This window comes from Euleptes europaea, chromosome 15 (genome assembly GCF_029931775.1).
Source record: "Euleptes europaea isolate rEulEur1 chromosome 15, rEulEur1.hap1, whole genome shotgun sequence".
NCBI classification, from domain to species: Eukaryota; Metazoa; Chordata; class Lepidosauria; order Squamata; family Sphaerodactylidae; genus Euleptes; species Euleptes europaea.
The window spans coordinates 52,929,880-52,949,355 of record NC_079326.1 but is presented as its reverse complement, the minus strand read 5'-3'; the positions used below and the strand labels follow the sequence as shown (position 1 = coordinate 52,949,355).

Here is a 19,476-nt window from a genome sequence, read left to right as displayed (position 1 = left end):
TAAGTTTTTTTTGGAGGGGGACCCAGAGGATTTAAGGGTTTCTTCACATAATCAAGTATACCTAGGGTTGCTAGGTCCCCTAGGGTTGCTAGGTCCTTCTTTGCCACCGGTGGGCGGGAGGTTTTTTGGGTGGAGCCTGAGGAGGGCAGGGTTGGGGGAGGGGAGGGACTTCAATGCCATAGAGTCCAAAGGCCAAAGCGGCCATTTTCTCCAGGTGAACTGATCTCTATCAGCTGGAGATCAGTTGTATTAGCAGGAGATCTCCAGCTAGTACCTGGAGGTTTGGAAATCAGCATAGATGCGAAGAGTTTAAACTTTATGATGCTACTCACTTATACAAACCACAGGGTGATACAAATGAAAACAAGAACAAAACCAATGTGTATAACATAGAAGAACAATCAAAAGCAGTCACATGTACAATCCAAAGGAAAGGAGCCCTTTGAAAAGTAAAATTCAATAGTCCTTGGTAAGGTAAGTGTTCACAATTAGCAATGGTCCCACAAAGGTTGCCATGTAGTGAAGATGCAGGCCGGTCTATTGAATTTTACTTTTCAAAGGGCTCCTTTCCTTTGGATTGTACATGTGACTGCTTTTGATTGTTCTTCTATGTTATACACATTGGTTTTGTTCTTGTTTTCATTCGTATCACCTTGTGGTTTGTATAAGTGAATAGCATCATAAAGTTTTGCACTTTGTTTAAACTCTTCGCATCTATGCTGATTTCGAAACCTAGGTACTAGCATAGAGGTGCCTTTTTCCCCACACACAGTACCTGGAGGTTGGCAACCCTAAGGATACTTGTTATTCCAGATGTGGATTCTGGATTGCTACCCCTCCTTAGCGATACGCAAAACGGAAAAGAAGAGCGGGGGAGGCAATATTTCGGAAGAAAGTGTTTCAGGTCGCCTTTGTGGTTTGAACGGGCCCTTCATCGGTCTGTGCTCTTTGATTGGCCAGAAAGGTCAGACACTTGTTTCCCCTTTGTGACATCACAGCCCCGATATCATAGGGCAAACAGGAGCCTCAGCTGAGGCTTTTCAGCCAGGACAACCATGTGTTAGGGTTGTCTTCCCCCCTCTCCAACATCTGGGTGACTGCCCCAGGGTTAAAACATGTCCATTGCGTGAGTGAATTGGTAAAGGACAGGGTGGAGCCATGATCCAGGGTTATTGTCAAGATGGAGTGATGGGGAGTCTTTCAGGTAAGCTGGGGGTGAGAGGTGGTTTCTGTTTGTTTCGCCGCAGCAGAGATTTGGCGCCTGGCTCCAGGGGAAGAACGTAGTGGGGAAGGAACCGACAGAAGCAGAATTAATAAAGCATCATGATGAACGGATCCCGCTGGAGGCGTACAAGTGGGACTGTCCATGTTCTTTTCTGTGCTCTCTTTTTTTACTCCCCACCCCAGATAGTTATCGAAGGCAATAAAAGGTCATTTAAGTCAGGAAAGAGCCGCCAAGTCACAGCTGACTTACGGCAACCCCGTAGGGTTTTCAAGGCAGGAGACTGTCAGATGTGGTTTGCCATTGCCTGCCTCCACATGGGCTGAGAGAGTTCGAAGAGAACCGTAACTGGCCCAAAGTCACCCAGCAGGCTTCATGTGGAGGAGCGAGAAATCGAACCCTGTTCTCCAGGTTAGAGTCCACCACTCTTAACCACCACACCGCTCTTAACCACTTAACTGCTCTTAACCAGCATGGTGTAGTGGTTAAGAGCTGTGGTTTGGAGCGGTGGACTCTAATCTGGTGAACTGGGTTTGATTCCCCACTCTTCCACATGAACGGCAGAGGCTATTCTAGTGAACTGGATTTGTTTTCTCACTCCTCCACATGAAGCCAGCTGGGTGACCTTCGGCTAGTCACAGCTCTCTTTGATCTCTCTCAGCCCCACCTACCTCACAGGGTGTCTGTTGTGGGGAGGGGGAGGGAAGGTGATTCCTCCTTAAGTGGCAGAGAAAATCGGCATATAAAAACCAACTCTTCTTCTACACCATGCTGGCTCTCTAAGTGAGGGGGCACTCCATCAAAAGGAAAGTGCAGCCATGCTGGCAATAAATGTCAGTAACATACCATCCCACAAAGTAAAAGATGTTCTAAAATGCACGTAACTCAATGACTTTATGTCATCCAGATCTCCAGTTCTCCACACTGGCAATAGAAAAGGAATGGAAGTTTTTGGCAAGCCCTGTCTGCTCCATTTGCCTGGGCCAGGGCGAGTTAGCATCCCCTGAGGTGGGGCAGTTTCTGGCGGGGGCCCGATGCTGCAGAGCCCCCCCAACCACACGCTTCCAGAAAAGGATATTCAGGGGTATTCAATGGTGGCACTTCTGGCGGGCACAGTAATGAGGTTCTCATCAGCACCCCCTCCCAGCACCATTGGGAAAAAGGACATAAGTCAATGAGAAGGCACTCAAACGAGCAAAGGGGGGGAGTACACACAGGCGGGGGTGGGCTGGAAGGAAGGCATGAATGAGGGTCCTGGTGGCAGTGGAGGAAGAGAGGGGGCCTCAGGGCACTCATGGAACTGGCCCTGGCCTAGGGGGATCGTGTCGTAGCTGCCCTCTGCACAGATCCGAGATAGTAGGCCAAAAATTCGAATGATTCCTGCTGTCTCAAGCGCATCTTTTAGTCCTGTCCACTCGTTTTTGTCGTCCTTTGGATTCCAGATGACAAACCCCTCCCTCCCCAGGCTCTGCCCCAAAAACCTCCCACCGGTGGTGAAGAGTAATCTAGCAACCCTATTTAGAGTGTAGAACCAAATCCGAGACATAAGATTCTGGGAACCCCATCTGCTGTAGTCCTATGCAGACTGCAGAACACAAAAGTTGTGCATTGGATGCAAACCCGTGTCTCCAAGCGCTGCTTTCTCTGTGTGTGTGAGGATGACTCTGATTCAAGCCGCATGCCACTCATCAGTCACCACCCAAAACCAGCTTGTCAGGGATATCGTCATTATTACTGATTTGTGTAAAATGCTTCTTCCCCGCCCTTCGCAGAACCGTGCCTGGAAATGTCCATGCAATGCCGCATCAAGTATCGAGATACCCCACCCAGCCCGTGTGTTTCACCTCCATCTTACCTGGCGAAACTGGTACTCTGGTTGCCTGAATAGGATCCAAATTTCCCCGTTTGTTGCAAAATCACGAGTGACTTTAAAAAGCTGCCGTCTTTTTTGAGATAGTTGCCAGTGCAGAAAAAAAAATAGAGCAGAGAATGGCTTTCCAGTTTCCTGGTTTCTTACTTCCTTTTTTTAATTTAGCACAAGCTTTTGCTAATTATGAACGTAATAGTTTGTTCGGGTTGCATGGTGCTTCAGACTAAAGGGTGACTCTGAAATGGCCATTTCCGACCAGTAAAGTTGTTTTCTTTTTCTTTTTTTTTAAATCTCTACCTAATAGCTGCTGGAGGCGAAACAAATCAAACTCCTGGAGTGTTTAAGCAAGCAAAAGAAAAACTTTCAGTAAGTAAATATATCTATCTTCTGCATCATGCCTGTCCCTTCCTTCTTCATGTTTTAGATGCTTTTGTGGTCATTTGTTTGGAATCTGTAGAATCTATCTGCCATTTTTTAAACATGTCCTCTTTGTTTTGCTTTAGTTGTCGACGGCTAAAGCTTCATAGCTGTTATACAACGCAAAGCTGATACGTGGGCAAACTAGTCAGACTTTACTAAATTATGCCTGTAATTTTTTACTCACCTAATTCGGAAGGTTCACAGCAACCCCAGTCACCCCTTCGCAGAACCAGTCGATTTGCTACCTCTTTGGGGAAGGACGCACTCCACATCTCCCTTAAATGGAAGTGTGCATGTGCATGCGTAAGTGCTATCAAGTCGCTTCCAACCTGTGGCGACCGTATGCCCTGACCCGGATGGCCCAGGCTGGCCTGATCTCGTCAGATCTCAGAAGCTAAGCAGGGTCGGCCCTGGTTAGTACTTGGATGGGAGACCTCCAGGGAATACCAGGGTCGTGATGAGGCGGCAGGCAGTGGCAAACCACCTCTGAACATCTCTTCCCTTGAAAACCCTATGGATCGCCGTAAGTCAACTGTAACTTGACAGCAAAAAAAAAAATGAATTAATGACCTCCAAAACATCCTATCATTAATGGAAGTACTTGGATTTAAAGCTGTGTCCCCCCAAAAAAACTCTTTGCCCAAGCTCCCTATATCCATTGAACATAGGGCTGCCAAACTCCAGGAACTAGCTGGAGCTCTCCCACTATTACAGCTGATCTCATAAGAGCATAAGAAAGGCCCTGCTGTATCAGACCCAGGCCCATCAAGTCCAGCAGTCTGTTCACACAGTGGCCAACCAGGTCCCTCTAGGATGCCACAATCAAGATGTCTGCAGCAGCACCATCCTGCCTGTGTTCCACAGCACCTCATATAATAGGCACACTCATCTGATTCTGGAGAGAATAGGTATGCATCATGACTAGTATCCTTTTTGACTAGTAGCCCTGAATACCCCTCTCCTCCATGAACGTGTCCACTTAAAGCCTTCCCAGTTGGCAGCCATCAGCAAGCTCTGGGGCACATCTCCAGCTGATAGGTTACACAGGAAAGTTCCAAGACCACGGTTACACAGCCCGGATAACCTACAAGAACCAATGAACTCTGACCGTGAAAGCCTTTGACAGGAAATATATGGTTAAAAAATTCAATAGTAAATACAAGAATAAATATTATGTGATAAGGTAAGCAATTAAACTATACCAAACATCAGAATGTTTCTATTCATCCCTATAATAGGGCTGTTCGGGGGGGGGGGGGAATTAGGGAAAATTCTGGTTCGGGTTTATTGGCCTTTTCCCCCCTGGGAAAACTTGAATGCCGAGTTTCCTATACCGGTAAAAGTAGGAATTCAGCTTTAAATTCGGGATTCCCAAAAAATTCAGCCATTTAAACCCATTAAACCTATTTCGTGGCTTTTCGCAGCTCCTGGGGGTCATTTTTGCAGGTAGAGGTCCCAAATGTTCAGGGTAGCTAGAAGGGACTCTCCTTGCAAGAACCCCTAAGTTTGGTAAAGATTGGGTCAGGGGGTCTAGAGTTATGGGGTCTGGAAGGGGTCACCCCATCCTTCTCCATTGAAATGCATTGGCAAAGTGGCTGTGTTCAGACTCTTTAATCTGATCTTTGCAGTGTATCTCAATGGAGAAGCCGGGCTTTAAACTGTAGGAAAGTTCACCCCGCACCTCCATAGAGACAAAGTGTATCACACTGTATCTCTATGGAGGCACCAGGCGAACTTTCACCTCTTTAATCCTAACGAGCCTCCTCTGATGACCTTCTACCCCTATACTAGTCATGATGCATGCCTATTCTCTCCAGGATCAGAGGAGCATGCCCATTATATTAGGTGCAGCGGAACACAGGCAGGATTAATGCTGCAGTTGTCTTGTTTGGGGGCTTCCTAGAAGCACCTGGTTGGGCCACGGTGTGAACAGACTGCTGGACTTGATGGGCGTTGGCCTGACCCAGCAGGGCTTTTCTTATGTTCTTAACTTGGATAGCAGAGGCGAGATTAGGTGATTTCTGAGATCCTTATAAAATTCACAGTTCAGTACTACCTGAAACCGACTTCCGTCAGGATCGAACTCAGGTCGGGAGCAGAGCTTTTGACTGCAGTAGTGCAGCTTACCACTCTGGCCATGGGGCTCCTGTACCGATAACTAAGAGGTTGTAGATATTTCTGGTTGGACTGCTAAAGCTCTCATGGTCTGGCTTCCCTACATACCCGGTTTACCTTTCCTTTATTATAAATTCCTTTATTATTAAGCATGAAGAATACATAAAAAAATGAAACAGCCTTAAAACATTATAAAATTGTAAAGGACTTTAAAACGTTATAATATTACAAATATAGACAATAAAATAGATGATATACCCTGTTTACAAGGATGGAGTTAGGAAAGCAGTGGGTTTTTTGCCATCCCTTTTCAACATAATGAATTTGTATTCATGGACTGTTGTCGGCAACTGGTGAGAGTTGGTAATAAAAACAGATCCCTTGAATAATCTGGGATTTCTAGATAAAGAAGCACCCCTTGCACCCCGTTTATTTATTGGGAGCCCGTGGCAATTGATCCACTTAAAGCCAACGTTGGCCTTAATTATTGCAGACGGTAAAATGATAGACCAGAGAACAGACGGAAACGATTAAAATGCGCAGCGGAGAGACTGTGGGAACCTTTTTATAATAGCCCTTTAGCTGCGTTTAAAATTACTGTACAGCTTTACTGCCTGAGTAACCAGCTGTTCAAGCATCACGGAATTTACCATATGAAGCATAATGTACCAAACCCGGCGGTTCCTCTATAAGTTGGATTGAAGAGGAAACAAAACATTGGTGCTTAGATCTTTTTTATTAAAACTGTAGCTCCTGATCTATAACTTACCCCCTTGCCCCTTTTGTGGGATTTCATTCCATTCCTAGGAGTATGTCTGTTATATATACTGTTTTGGGGCTGGAAACAAATTATAATTTTTCCAGAGTGCTGAAGGTGGTATGAAGGAAGCTAGTGGTGTTTTCTGTCAACTATACTAAACAGGTTTTGCGGGGCTTTGCAGGGTTTTCCCCCCTCCCCCTAAAAAGCCCCACAAACCCCACAAGGATGCATCTTCATCAAGATCAATGTTATCTCTGTATATACTAGGTTTGCCAACCTGCAGGTACTAGCTGGGGATCTCCTCCTATGACAACTGATCTCCAGCCTACACAGCTGACGTATGGTGACTCCTAGTGGGGTTTTCAAGGCAAGAGAAATTCGGAGGTGGTTTGTCATTGCCTGCCTCTGCACAGCAGTGCTGGTATTCCTTGGTGGTCCCCATCCAATTACCAGTCAGGGCCAACCCTGCTTAATTTCTCAGATCTGATGAGATTGGGCTAGCCTGGGGCTATCCAGGTAGGGTTGCCAGCCCCAGGTTGGGAAACACCTGGAGATTTTGGGGGCAGAGCCTGAGGAGTGCGGGGTTTGGGGAAGGGAGAGACTTCAATGCCATAGAGTCCAATTGCCAATGCGTCTGTTTTTCTCCGGGGGAACTGATCTCTGTCGCCTGGAGATCGGTTGCAATAGCGGGAGATCTCCAGCCTCCACCTGGAAGTTGGCAACCCTGTATCCGAGTCAGGATAGTTGGCCCTCAGCTACAAGCAAATTCAAGTCAATGTTGAATAATTTTGGGGATAAAAGAAACATTATCTTGATGTTGGACTATTGAAAATTAAACTATCCAGGCTTGAATAGATCTTCTTTGCTGTGATATAATTTTAAAGCTGCTTCCAGTGGCAGGGGGAGGTCAAGCTACATACAGTCCTGGACTCTTCATTTTACTGTGTCTTGTATTTTTAAAAAAAAGAAAAATACTGTCTTTTGTTCCTGCTAGGATGGAGTAACAAAGAGTCCAGAAAAGCGCTCCTCCTTACCAAGGCCTTCTTCTATTCTACCTACCCGGAGAGGCATCTCAGGGGATCGAGAACGGGACGAGAATTCTTTCACCCTGAACAGCACCATCTCCTCCTCAGTACGACGGACCACAAGTATGTTTGTCTGCCCCTCCTGTCTCCTTTAAATGTTGCTCTCGCCACATTTTCTTCAGCTTTGGGATGGCCTTTATGTACAACTCGGGATCTTAAAGTTAGCCTGGGTTTGTGTTTAAATGAAAGAGAAGTCTTAAAAAATGAAAATCCAAATAATAGTTTATGAAACTGCTGCAGCTGGAGGGTGAGAGATTAAAAAAAACAAAAGGAAGTATTTCTTTACTCAACGCAGTTAAATTAAATTGTGGAACTCCCTGCCCTAGGATGTGGTGACGTCTGTCAAATTGGAAGGCTTTCAGAGGGGAGTGGACATGTTCAGGGCTATTCATGGCTACTAGTAAAAATGGCTACTAGTCATGAAGCACACCAATTCTCTCCCGTATCAGAGGAGCATGCCTATTTGGGTGCTTTGGAACACAGGCAGGATAATCTGCTGCAGTCGTCTTGTTTGTGGGCTTCCTAGAGGCACCTGGTTGGGCCACTATGTGAACAGACTGCTGGACTTGATGGGCCTGGGTCTGATCCTGCAGGGCTTTTCTTATGTTCTTATGTTCTTAATATCTGTTTGCCAGAGTCTTAAATGAAAAGTCAATATGTACAATTCATGCCACCTATTGCCTGCCTGGCTCCAGATGACCTTCTCAGCCTTCCTAAGAAGAAGAGTTGGTTTTTATATGCCAACTTTCTCTACCACTTGAGAAAGAATCAAACTGGCTTACCATCACCTTCCCTTCCCCTCCCCACAACAGACACCTTGTGAGATAGGTAGGGCTGAGAGAGCTCTAAAGAGCTGTGACTAGCCTAAGGTCACCCAGCAGGCTTCATGTGTAGGAGTGGGGAAACCAACCCGGTTCACCAGATTAGCCTCCACCGCTCATGTAGAGGGGTGGGGAATTAAACCCAGTTCTCCAGATTAGAGTCCACTGCTCCAAACCACCGGTCTTAACCACTACACCATCATCACCACTACACAATCATGACTCTTTACCATTTAAGGCACTATAACATATGCCGTGGCGGAAGCTGTTTTGACACAACTTTGTGAAAATCTCCACAGCCAGTCAGAAGCCCTGCTGGGCAAAAGCTCCCCCTGGCCCCATCCACTTTCTAAAACCACTTGGTGGGAACCTGGAACAGGGTTGGTGGGTGTCACGGTGCCCATGGGCACCACATTGGGGGCTCCTGTTATAAGGTGTACTTAAACACCGTGGATGTGAAATCTGGACATTGAAGAAAGCTGATAGGAAGAAAGAAGATTCCTTTGAAATGTGGTGTTGGAGGAGAGTGTCACGGATACCCTGGACCGCCCAAAAAACAAATTAGTGGGTTCTAGATCAAATCAAGCCTGAACTGACCCTAAAGCTAAAATAACTACACTGAGGCTATCATATTTTGGTCACATTATGAGAAGACAAGAGTCACTGGAAAAGACAATAATACTAGGAAAACTTGAGGGTAGCAGGAAAAGAGGAAAACCTAACAAGAGATGGATTGACTCAATAAAAGAAGCCACAGCCCTCAGTTTGCAAGACCTGAGAAAGGCTGTCAAAGATAGGACATTTTGGAGGACGTTGATTTATAGGGTCGCCTTGAGTCGGAAGTGACTTGACGGCACATAACACACACAAACACTGTTAAATGCCAGTATGTTATACTTTAAATGTCAATGTTATAAACGGTACTCTTTTCTCAATACAGGATCAGAGCCTATTCGCAGCCGAACAGGAAAGAGCGGCACGTCTACCCCGACTACTCCAGGATCCACCGCCATCACTCCTGGGACCCCACCTAGCTATTCATCCCGTACTCCTGGCACCCCCGGCACCCCCAGCTACTCCAGAACCCCCCACACACCGGGTACGCCCAGATCCGCTATTCTGGTGCCTACCGAGAAGAAAGTGGCGATCATACGCACACCTCCGAAGTCTCCGGCCACCCCCAAGCAACTACGGCTCATCAATCAGCCTCTGCCCGATCTCAAGAATGTCCGATCCAAAATCGGGTCAACGGAGAACATCAGATATCAACCTAAAGGAGGACAGGTAAGGTTTTTTCGTTCTTACAATAATAGGCATGTTTCATCAGGAGCGGCGTCATCACTTCGATATGTCCTCACAAATTTCAGGCTGCTAGGAGGGTTCCTATACCTTTAAGAGTTATATAGGGAAGAGAATTTCACCTGGTACTATTTGCAGGAAAAAATCATCCAATTTAGTTTGCTTAGTTACTGGGGACAAGATTGAGCCTTCTGCATCACGTGCCCTTTTACGAACCCCTCATTTCTAGGCAGTCTTATCTATTTTTTAAAAAAATATTACAGCATTAAAAGAAACAATCCAATCCAAACACCAACCAAAACGTATAGGAATATACAACCTATAAAAAATATATTTCGAACAAGCAATCGCTTTATGATCCACTTCCATCTGATGCTAGACTTTTAAATATATTTTCCATTCTGGAAATTGTAGGACTACATACTTCCTCTAAATACTCAATGTTTTTATCATTTTGGTAATAGGTCAGTTTAATCAAGACATAGGTCTCTTTCACTTTGTCAAACCAACTAATTAAATCTGGTGAGTTTTTTCCTTTCCAACATTCTAGCAATATTTACCCTTGCTATTGTTAACATGTGGAGGAATATATCGAGATTTTTTTTATGCATAATCGGTAGACGATTTAGTAAAATTGTTTCTGGTTTCATAGATATATCTGTTTCCACAACTTTAGATACAATATGAATCACTTTGTAACTCTAATAAGAGTTATAGAGGGAAGAGAATTTCTCCTGGTACTATTTGCAGGGGTGGGGGAATCATCCAGTTTAGTCTGCTAACTTTCTGGGGACAAGATTGAGTCTTTTGCATCACATGCCCTTTTACAAAAAAACAACAACCCTTTTCTAGGCAGTCCTATCTAATTAGGACACCTCCTTAAAGTAATGTAACAATTTATGCCGCAGCTTTCTTGACCGCCTCATTTCTTATAGCAAGCACCATCTAGATCAGTGGTTCCCAAAGTGGGCAGTACCACCCCCTGGGGGGGCAGTGGGATTACCTAGGGGGGCACTAGGAGGCAAGGGGGCAGCAGGGGGTGCTAGAGGTGGGCCCCATCATGTGTTTTGTTGGATAGGGTAGGGGGCGCTGGGGTTGAGTTGGTGGAACCAAGGGGACGGTGGCCCGAAAAGTTTGGGAACCACTGCTCTAGATAAAAGGAGAGTACGGGTTCGGATTTCACAGTTGGCTACCTGCCCTTATGAGCAATAGTAACACGGCACTGCAATGTGTGCAAAGGTTACATATAACTAGGAGCATTAATGAAAGTCTCAGTAGTTGATAAGGCTCTATGTTTTTTATCTGGTCAGATAGTTAAGAAACTTTTGCTTTCGACAATAATCCACAAGTACCACAAAGTAGCAAAATCTCTGGGTTGTTCCTATTAAAGGATTGTCCAGGATAACAGGATGATAATATCAGTGGGTTGGTAACACGCCGCTTGTTCCCTCAAACTCAGACATTTCTCTTACATCAGCGTGGTGTAGTGGTTAAGTGCAGTGGTTTGGAGTGGTGGACTCTGATCTGGAGAACCAGGTTCGATTCCACTCTCCTTCACATGAGCGGCGGAGGCTAATCTGGTGAACTGGATTTGTTTCCTTGCTCCTCCACATGAAGCCAGCTGAGTGATGTGAAAGACCTCTACCTGAGATCCTGGAGAGCCGCTGCCGGTCTGAGTAGACAACCCTGACTTTGATGGTCCAAGGGTCTGATTCATTATAAGGCAGCTTCATGTGTTCAAGTCAGTTAATAGTTCAGGTATCCCACTCTGAAAGGTTTCAGAGGGTACCCGTGTTGGTCTTCCTAGAACAGCTAGATTAGAGTCCTGTAGCACCTTAGAGACCAAGGATTTTTGGGTAGGGACTGTGGCTCAGTGGTAGAGCATCTGCCTGGCATGCAGAAGGTCACAGGTTCAACCCCTGGCATCACCAGTTATAGGCAAGTAGGTGATGGGAAAGACCTCCGCCTGAGATCCTGGAGAGCCACTGCCAGTCTGAGTAGACAGTACTGACTTTGATGGACCGAGAAGGGTCTGATTCAGTATAAGGCAGCTTCATGTGTTCATGTTCCCCTCCTTGCACCCACCCGCAACAGCAACTTGAGGACATAGCTGTGGGTGGGGTGTGCAAAGTTCTGACTTAGGGCTCAGGTAAATCCAACCAGATGCTCAGGGGGGTTGGGGAGCTAGGAATGTGGCTGATGATTCCAGAGAGCTGCAGTTGATATATGTTATATTTGAGTTCTCAATTAGCCCTGTCGGAGAGGCCAGCTTGCAATCGGGGCCCGATTCCTAGATGTGGCTTTGTTACTGAGTTGAGTTTTGAACTAGGAATTTCCCATCTCACCTCTTACCTGCTGCACTATACGCCAGCACAAATCAGACTTCTTGGTCATTTGTGCATGGGAGTTTTACCTGAGGTTTGTTGCTCGCTGGACCCACACTTTCCTGTTGGGAATCGATGCACCAGCAGTCTCCAAGCTCAAATCAGGAAGTATTTGAATCCTCGCCCCTTTCAGTGCTGCCTTGTAATTGGCTTTCTTTGTAGAGCTTACTGTGAGAGACAATTCCTCCCCAAAAAACCCAATTGCTGCATAAAAAAGCATTTTAAGAACAAAAAATGGAGCAATCTAAAAGGTGGGCAAGGGAGAAATCCAAGCCTTGGTTTTAAAAAGCCTTTCTTCTGCTCAGAAAGAGCTCTGAGGAAGCAGGAAGCATTTGAATCCCCGCCTCTTTACACCCTGCTTTGTAATTGGCTGTGAGAGAAACCAAGCTTGAGTGTCCCGCATTTTGCCTTGTGCACGGGGATTTCACCCTGGCTGAGCTCAGGAGAGGGAAGAATCGGGTTAACAGAGGAACAGGAAGTCCTGGGATTTGTGAGGGCTTGCAGTGAGGTCATCTCTAATGGATGGAAAACTCATTCATAACTCCAAGGAACAACCAAGACAGACCAGGGGCGAACATGAGAACATGCATAAACGAACCTTGAATCCCCAGCCTCTCGGAATTAAATCAAGTGCTAGGACCTGAACCTTTCCAGGTGGGCTTGGCAAGGTCATGGATTAGGGTGACAGCTGATGGTGCCAAGGCCAAGGGACTGTCTCGATATTCCTCCCCCCTCCCCCCATGATGTTCCACTTTCTAAAGTAGAAGTAGACTGGGTCATAGCCAACTGTCTAGTCCCATTGCCTGTGACATGTCTTGTATCCCTCAAAGGGAACTTGAAGTCAACAAGGATGGTAGAATTGGTCCCCGAAGGAATCCATTACCATCGAAAGTTACACAGACGTATACAGAAGGGAACAGCCCCTGAAGAGCACATGAATTTTCATAAACCTTTCAATAGATTGCCTGCATGTAATTCAGAACTCCTATTGCATAAGAGGTCAACATGGTTTAAAAGTTAGTAAAAAGAGCCGATTGAAAGGGACGGCAAAGGAAGAAGGAACATTTTAAAAGTTTGTTGTTTTGAACGGGAATAAAGACACTTGAAGTGTGTAGTGGGGACAGCCGCTGACAGGTTGTGTACACTAGAGGGCATTGATTTTGTGAGAGTATTATGAGAGTTCTTGTGCCAGACCATTTGCCTACTCCATGAATAGTCATGTCTTGATACATTCACTGACCGCCTTCCTTTTCTAATCTGAAGAAGTGAGCTGTGGCTCACGACAGCTGAGGCCTTGCCAGAAATTGTGTTAGTCTTTAAGGTACTACTGGACTCTAGCTCTTTTCTGTATCTGAAGAAGTGAGCTGTGGCTCACGAAAGCTCAATACCCTGCCAGAATTTTTTTTAGTCTAAGGTGCTGCTGGACTCTTGCTCTTTTTCTACTGCATTTCTGTCATATCCGGCCCTCGTAACAATTGAGTTCGACACCCGTGTTTTAGAGGGTAGCTGTATTGGTCTGCTGCAGACCAGCTAGATACGACTCCAGTAAAACAAGATTTTTTGGGGTATGACCTTTCAAGAGTCAGCTGAAAAGAGCTTTGACTCTTGCAAGCTCGTACCCTCCAAAATCTTACTCGTCTTGAAGGCGCTACTGGACTCAACTCCAGCTGCGCTTGTTCAGTGGGCTGTTGAGACACAGGTGAATAATAATGCACTCTAAACTCTGCTGGGATTTTGGGGAGAGATTGGCCTTCTTGTCAGATAACCAGTAAGAAGGAAGCTGTCTATAGGAAACCGAGCATGCACTACAACTTAGCAGCAAGGAAGCAGCGAATGCCAGAAAGCTTTCAGATGAGCTGTTTTTGGTATTGGATCCTTGAGCGAAACAACTTAATGTAGACGGGAGGGATGAAATGCTTGGGAATATGCAGGCAGACATCACAGGAGGAAAGGAACTTGGAGCAGCCTTAGGTGTCAAGACCTAGATGGATCCAGTACCTCGGCTCTGACTTCAGGCCAGGATGAGAGGATATATTGGCTAAGGGCACGCTGCACGTTGTACCAGCCTAGCAGAAACAAGGGTGCAGAGCCTGGCTTGAAGACGGCTGTACCCCCAAGTTTCTAAAAGGAGGAGCACTTACTAGGGTTGCCAACCTCCAGGTACTAGTATTTCAATACATCTGGAAAGACTTTGTGGACCCTACTGCTGGTTGTAAGAATTATTCCCCCGGGGGTTTGTATGTTCTGAAATGTTTGTAATATTTAAAAGAGAATTGTGGAGTTGTACAGAGTGTTAAAGCCTATTATTTTCATCACGTTTAGGCTATTTGCAGCTCAGAACTTTATACAAAAGAGTGTTACGCATACATTACGTGCATATTGTGATATAATATATAAGTAAATTTGCATATGTTAAAACGATTAGTGGCTGTGTACTGATATTATTTCCTTAGGGATTTACTAGCTACATATCAGTAAACCTCCAGGTACTAGCTGGAGATCTCCTGCTATTACAACTGATCTCCAGCCGATAGAAATCAGTTCCCCTGGAGAAAATGTCCACTTTGGCAACTGGACTCTATGGCATTGAAGTCCCTCCCCTCCCCAAACCCCGCCCTCCTCAGGCTCTGCCTCCAAAATCTCCAGGTGTTTCCCAACCTGGAGCTGGCAACCCTAGCACTTACCCAGATGAACAGGTAGGGTTCCCAACCTCCAGGTGGTGGCTGGAGATCTCCTGCTATTACAACGGATCTCCAGGTGGCAGAGGTCACCCGAGGTCACCTGGGGAAAATGGCAATTGGACTCTATGGCATTGAAGTCCCTCTCCTTTCCAAACCCTGCCCTCCTCAGGCTCTGCCCAGGTATTACCTAACTCGGAGCTGGAACCCCTATGAACAGGAGGTCGCAGCCTGAACCATGCAGGCTGCAATCCTTGCTTTGGTTGATGCTAATCCATAGGAGACGAGGTGGAAAAGAGGACTCTTCTGTTGTGGAATCCATTCAGGGAGCCTCTCACATCACATCCCCAGGGGCCTGTTTCTCAATTAGACTGTTGAAGAGACCTTCCAGCGCTTTGGACTTGCTCTGACCTGAGTCGGAGTTTGCGGAGCAAATCCTGCCTCCCAGTCACGGCTCAGAGGTGTCGCTGATTCCTCACCGCTAGGGACAGCTAGACATGAATTTCTGCGAGGACTTGGGGCTGTTCCGTCCATCTTCTGCTTTCTGGAAGCCAGAACCAGACTTTCACATCGAGGTTGTTTTGTAAATAATCAAGAAGTGTAAATTGACCTAAAAGTGAAACTCCATAATATAAAACCCATCCCTGCTTCTGCCTTTGCCTTCTGCAGCTCCACCAACCCCAGCCTTCCCTATCATTTCCCCTTAGCTGCCTCTCAGCCCTCGAACTGCCTTCCTGGACATCTGTGTGGTGCCACCTTTCTGAGCCTTTCTCTGCCCTCCAGTCTGTCCTCCTTCTGTGAAGGCTTTGGCTTCACTCTGTAATCCCCAACCAAACCTCTGCGTTTAATTGATTCTGACCCTTTTTTACCCTCCCTTTAGGGTTGCCAGGTCCAGGTTTGAAAATACCTGGAGATTTTAGGGGCGGAGCCTGAGGAGGGTGGGGTTTGGGGAGGGGAGGGACTTCACTGCCATAGAGTCCAATTGCCAAAGCAGCTGTTTTCTTCAGGGGAACTGATCTCTATCGGCTGGAAATCAGTTGTAATAGCAAGAGATCTCCAGCTAATACCTGGAGGTTGGCAACCCTACCTCTCCTCCATTTCCCTCCTTTCTATCACTGTTACTGTATCAGCTTTGAGATTGTGGACTCCTAAGGACAGGGATCCATGTTACTGCTCTTCCTCTGTCAAATAGCATGCATATGAACGGCCTAATAACGATTGATCCATTACTTGACCCATGGAAGTGGCAATATTTGTAAGCTTTTTAACCGCAAGTTCTGATGGATTTGTAAGCTTTTTACCAGAAGCGCTGATGGGGAAACATACCTTGGAGTGGTTTGGAGCAATCTTCACAAAGGGGCCTTTTTTCTCATTTCAACAACAGACATATAATATATTAAGTGTCCCAGTGTCGAGAGCCAAAATTGCTGGAAAAAGACAGTCCTCTTTTCAGAAGATGGCTGGAGGGGAAGTATCATGGTACGCTCAAACAGCAAAAAGGGGCTCCCCTCATGTCCCATGCCCTAAACCTATACTACAACCTTTCCTCCAGAGAATGATGATATGGGGAGTAAGAGAAGTAGGCAACTGCTTGGCATTCACAGATAGGGTTGCCAGGTGGGTGGTATTGGTGGGCAATGGCCCGCCAATCCACCCAGCCACTCTGTGGCCATGGCTGTGTGCGCATGCGGGCACTCGCGACGATGGCACTTCCGGTTTTACTTCCGGAAGCGCCGCATCGCCGCGGCTGCTTTTGCACTCAAACCCCCAAAATGTGTAAGCTTTTTACTGCAAGTTCTAACGGATTTGTAAGCTTTTTACCGCAAGCGCTGACGGGAAAACATACCTTGGAGTGGTTTGGAGCAGTCTTCACAAGGGGGCCCTTTTCTTCTCATTTCAACAACGATTTATTGCACTATCAACAAACCTACAATATGTGAGGTGTCCCAGTGTCAAGAGCAAAAATTGCTAGAAAACCCCCAAAATTTGGGGGTTTGAGTGTTAAACCAGCCGCGCACGTGCGGCCACTTCAGCCCCACCCCCTAAAACCTCCCGCCGATCGGGAGGGGGGACCCGGCAATCTTCTTCACAGAGCAGATCATCCGAGGATGTAAAATGTGACCGAGGTTACAGGGGAAAGAGGGAGACAAGGCCAGAATGTGGAACCAGGGAACATCTGGAATTGGAGAAGGGAATGATCGTGGGACAAAAAGAGCTAACATTATTCTGCCGTAGAAAGGTCATGGTGATTTAGGACAATTGTGGGATTCTTGAGACAAACTAATACAGGGATGTACAATACAGATTCTTAGATATGCTGCTCCAGTTTGGTACACTGGCCGACTAGAACATCTTGATATTCTTCATGTTATTATTTTTTTTAGAAACTTGCTGGGTATTCCATGATGTATCTCTTCCTCCACTCTACGATCAAAACTGGGGCTCCCGAACATATCATCTATTACATAGCAATCTGTCATTAAATTTCGGTACTCCTTCTTTGAGCCATCAACAGCTCCTGATATGTTTCAGTTGTTGATCTCAGATATCTGTGGGTCCACCTGGACTAGTAGGTTAGACCAAAGCTTCTTAAACTGTGGGTTGTGACCCCATATGGGGTCGCCTAACTGAATGTGGGGGTCGCGAAAAATTTGGCAACAGTAAAAGGTTTCTTTATTATTTATAATCAGTAAATGTTTGATTTGTATACCTATTTTGTATACCTATACAACCGGGGTGGCTTGGGTGTCATAGGCTAGGGGTGTCGATTTCATTTGTTACCAGAGCCGGATATGACATAAATGTCACTTGGTCGGGCCGGGACATGCCTTACCAACCCAGATCGGGACTGGTGGGGGTGGTTGTCTCAAGTGGCTTACGGGCCAGATAAGAGCTCTCAGGGGGCCACATCCACCCCATGGGCCTTATGTTTGACTCCCCTGTCCTAGGCCTTCCTTCAGTTCAGCTTTGGGTCACAATAATGAGAGTCTGAGGTACAATAAATATTCACAGATGTAGAAGAAGAAGAGTTGGTTTTTATTTGGTGACTTTCTTTACCACTGAAGGGAGAATCAAACCGGCTTACAATCACCTTTGCCTCCCCACAACAGACACCCTGTGAGGTAGGTGGGGTTGAGAGAACTCTAAGAGCTATGACTAGCACAAGGTCACCCAGCTGGCTTCATGTGAAGGAGTGGTGAATCAAACCCGTTCCTCCAGGTTAGGGTCCACCGCTCATGTGGAGGAGTGGGGAATCTAACCCGGTTCTCCAGATCAGAGTCCACCACTCCAAACCACCGCCCTTAACCACTACACCACGCTGGGTTTGTCATCTGCTTCTTGGGACCTCAGAGAGAACCCCCCCCTCCAATTCCCAAGTTGGTAACTGGTGAGGAATCAAAAAAGAAACATTGAGATATTCTTCATGCCAGAGGCAGCTTTGCAAAGTCCTTGAGCTTGCGAGAGCATTCCTTTGAAAACCAAACCGCCCCCACGGTCGGGAGGAACCTATTGTGGCGTCAGCCCAAGGAGGGACGCTTTTAAAGTACATTGACTTCCGATTCCTTTTAGGTTAGGATTTTAAACCAGAAGATTGATTTTAGCGATATTCAATCCAGATGTGGTTCCAAGGATAACCTCAGACATTCAGCAGGGGGAGGAAATGTAAGTAGAGATGGGGCCTGACATGGTACCCGCGATGGCACCGGTGAATCCCCTCCGCCTCTGCACAACCTGGCTCCTTGCCTCCTTACCGAGCACTCTTTCCCTTCTTGCTCATGCTCCACCTGTCCCCTTGGTCTAGTGATGTGTCAGCTTTGTGTGTTGAGTGGTGGTCATCTCCATCCTTCCTGACAGACCACAGCAAATCCCCTGGGAAAGCAGAGGCCTCCCTTCACAATCAAACTGGGAGTTTGAGTGGTAAAAGGCCCATTACGATGTGGCGCTTCCGGGTGTAAACCGGAAGTGACGGGATTGCATCGGCGCAGCCGCACACACACACGATCCCTGCTTTCGAGCCAGGCAATAGATTGGCAGGCAATTGCCTGCCAATCAAAGCAACCTGGCAACCCTACTTAGGCCAGCACAGGCCAGAGGAAAGGCCCTCCAAGGTAGCAGGATGAAGAGGTACAGGAAGAGAAGACCTAGGCTGGGAACCCAACCCCCCTCTGTTCTTCATACCCAGTAGGGCAAGCCCCATTTCATGGGGCTGTCAAGGGACATATGGCTGCCCTGCCCATGTGAAGTCATTCAAAAGGCAAAATGCCAAGTAGCCAGGGAGGACAGGTCAGACCTCTGCCTTGCAGGGAGAGGAGCAGAGGAACAAAGGGCTAGGATGAGATAGGACCCCTTCTTCTCCCCCAACGACAGGCTGCATCGACAACCAGCTGAGAAAGAGCTCTGGAGGGCGCAGCATCTCCGAGCATCATCCTTCGGGAGTCGGAACCTGTTGCTGCCATCAATCCACGTAAAACCAAACGGTTATTCATGGCTTCAGAAATGTCACGCAACATGAGGAGATGTTAAGGGATGTCAGTGCAGAGTCACGGACGCTTGGTTAAGTTGCCGTGTCCTTATTCAGTGCAGAGAGGAGGGACAGGCAAAATGTCACTGGAGCTGGTGAGATCTTCCTCACCAGGGGGCAGTCTACACCACAGGGAGCGATATAGCGAGGAGGGATGATTCTCATTGATGCCGACTCGCCATGAATTCTCAAAGCCCCAGGGGAAAATGGGTCATAGGAAGGGTCTGGTCTGCCAAAGCAGTCCCTTGTCTATCCTAGACCATTCTGGCAACCCCTAAGGGGAATCTCATTCTAAACTGA

At 46.7% G+C, this 19,476-nt stretch overlaps 1 protein-coding gene across 1 annotated transcript in view; it reads left to right on the top strand.

The window, feature by feature from the left end:
- The window catches only part of MAP2 (microtubule associated protein 2), a 209,765-nt gene that overhangs the window by 184,139 nt on the left and 6,150 nt on the right, over positions 1-19,476 (top strand). The window contains exons 11-13 of the mRNA XM_056861555.1: positions 3,397-3,458; positions 7,382-7,535; positions 9,234-9,577. Of these exons, the coding sequence (XP_056717533.1) occupies positions 3,397-3,458; positions 7,382-7,535; positions 9,234-9,577 (560 nt within the window). The remainder of the gene's footprint in view (positions 1-3,396; positions 3,459-7,381; positions 7,536-9,233; positions 9,578-19,476) is intronic.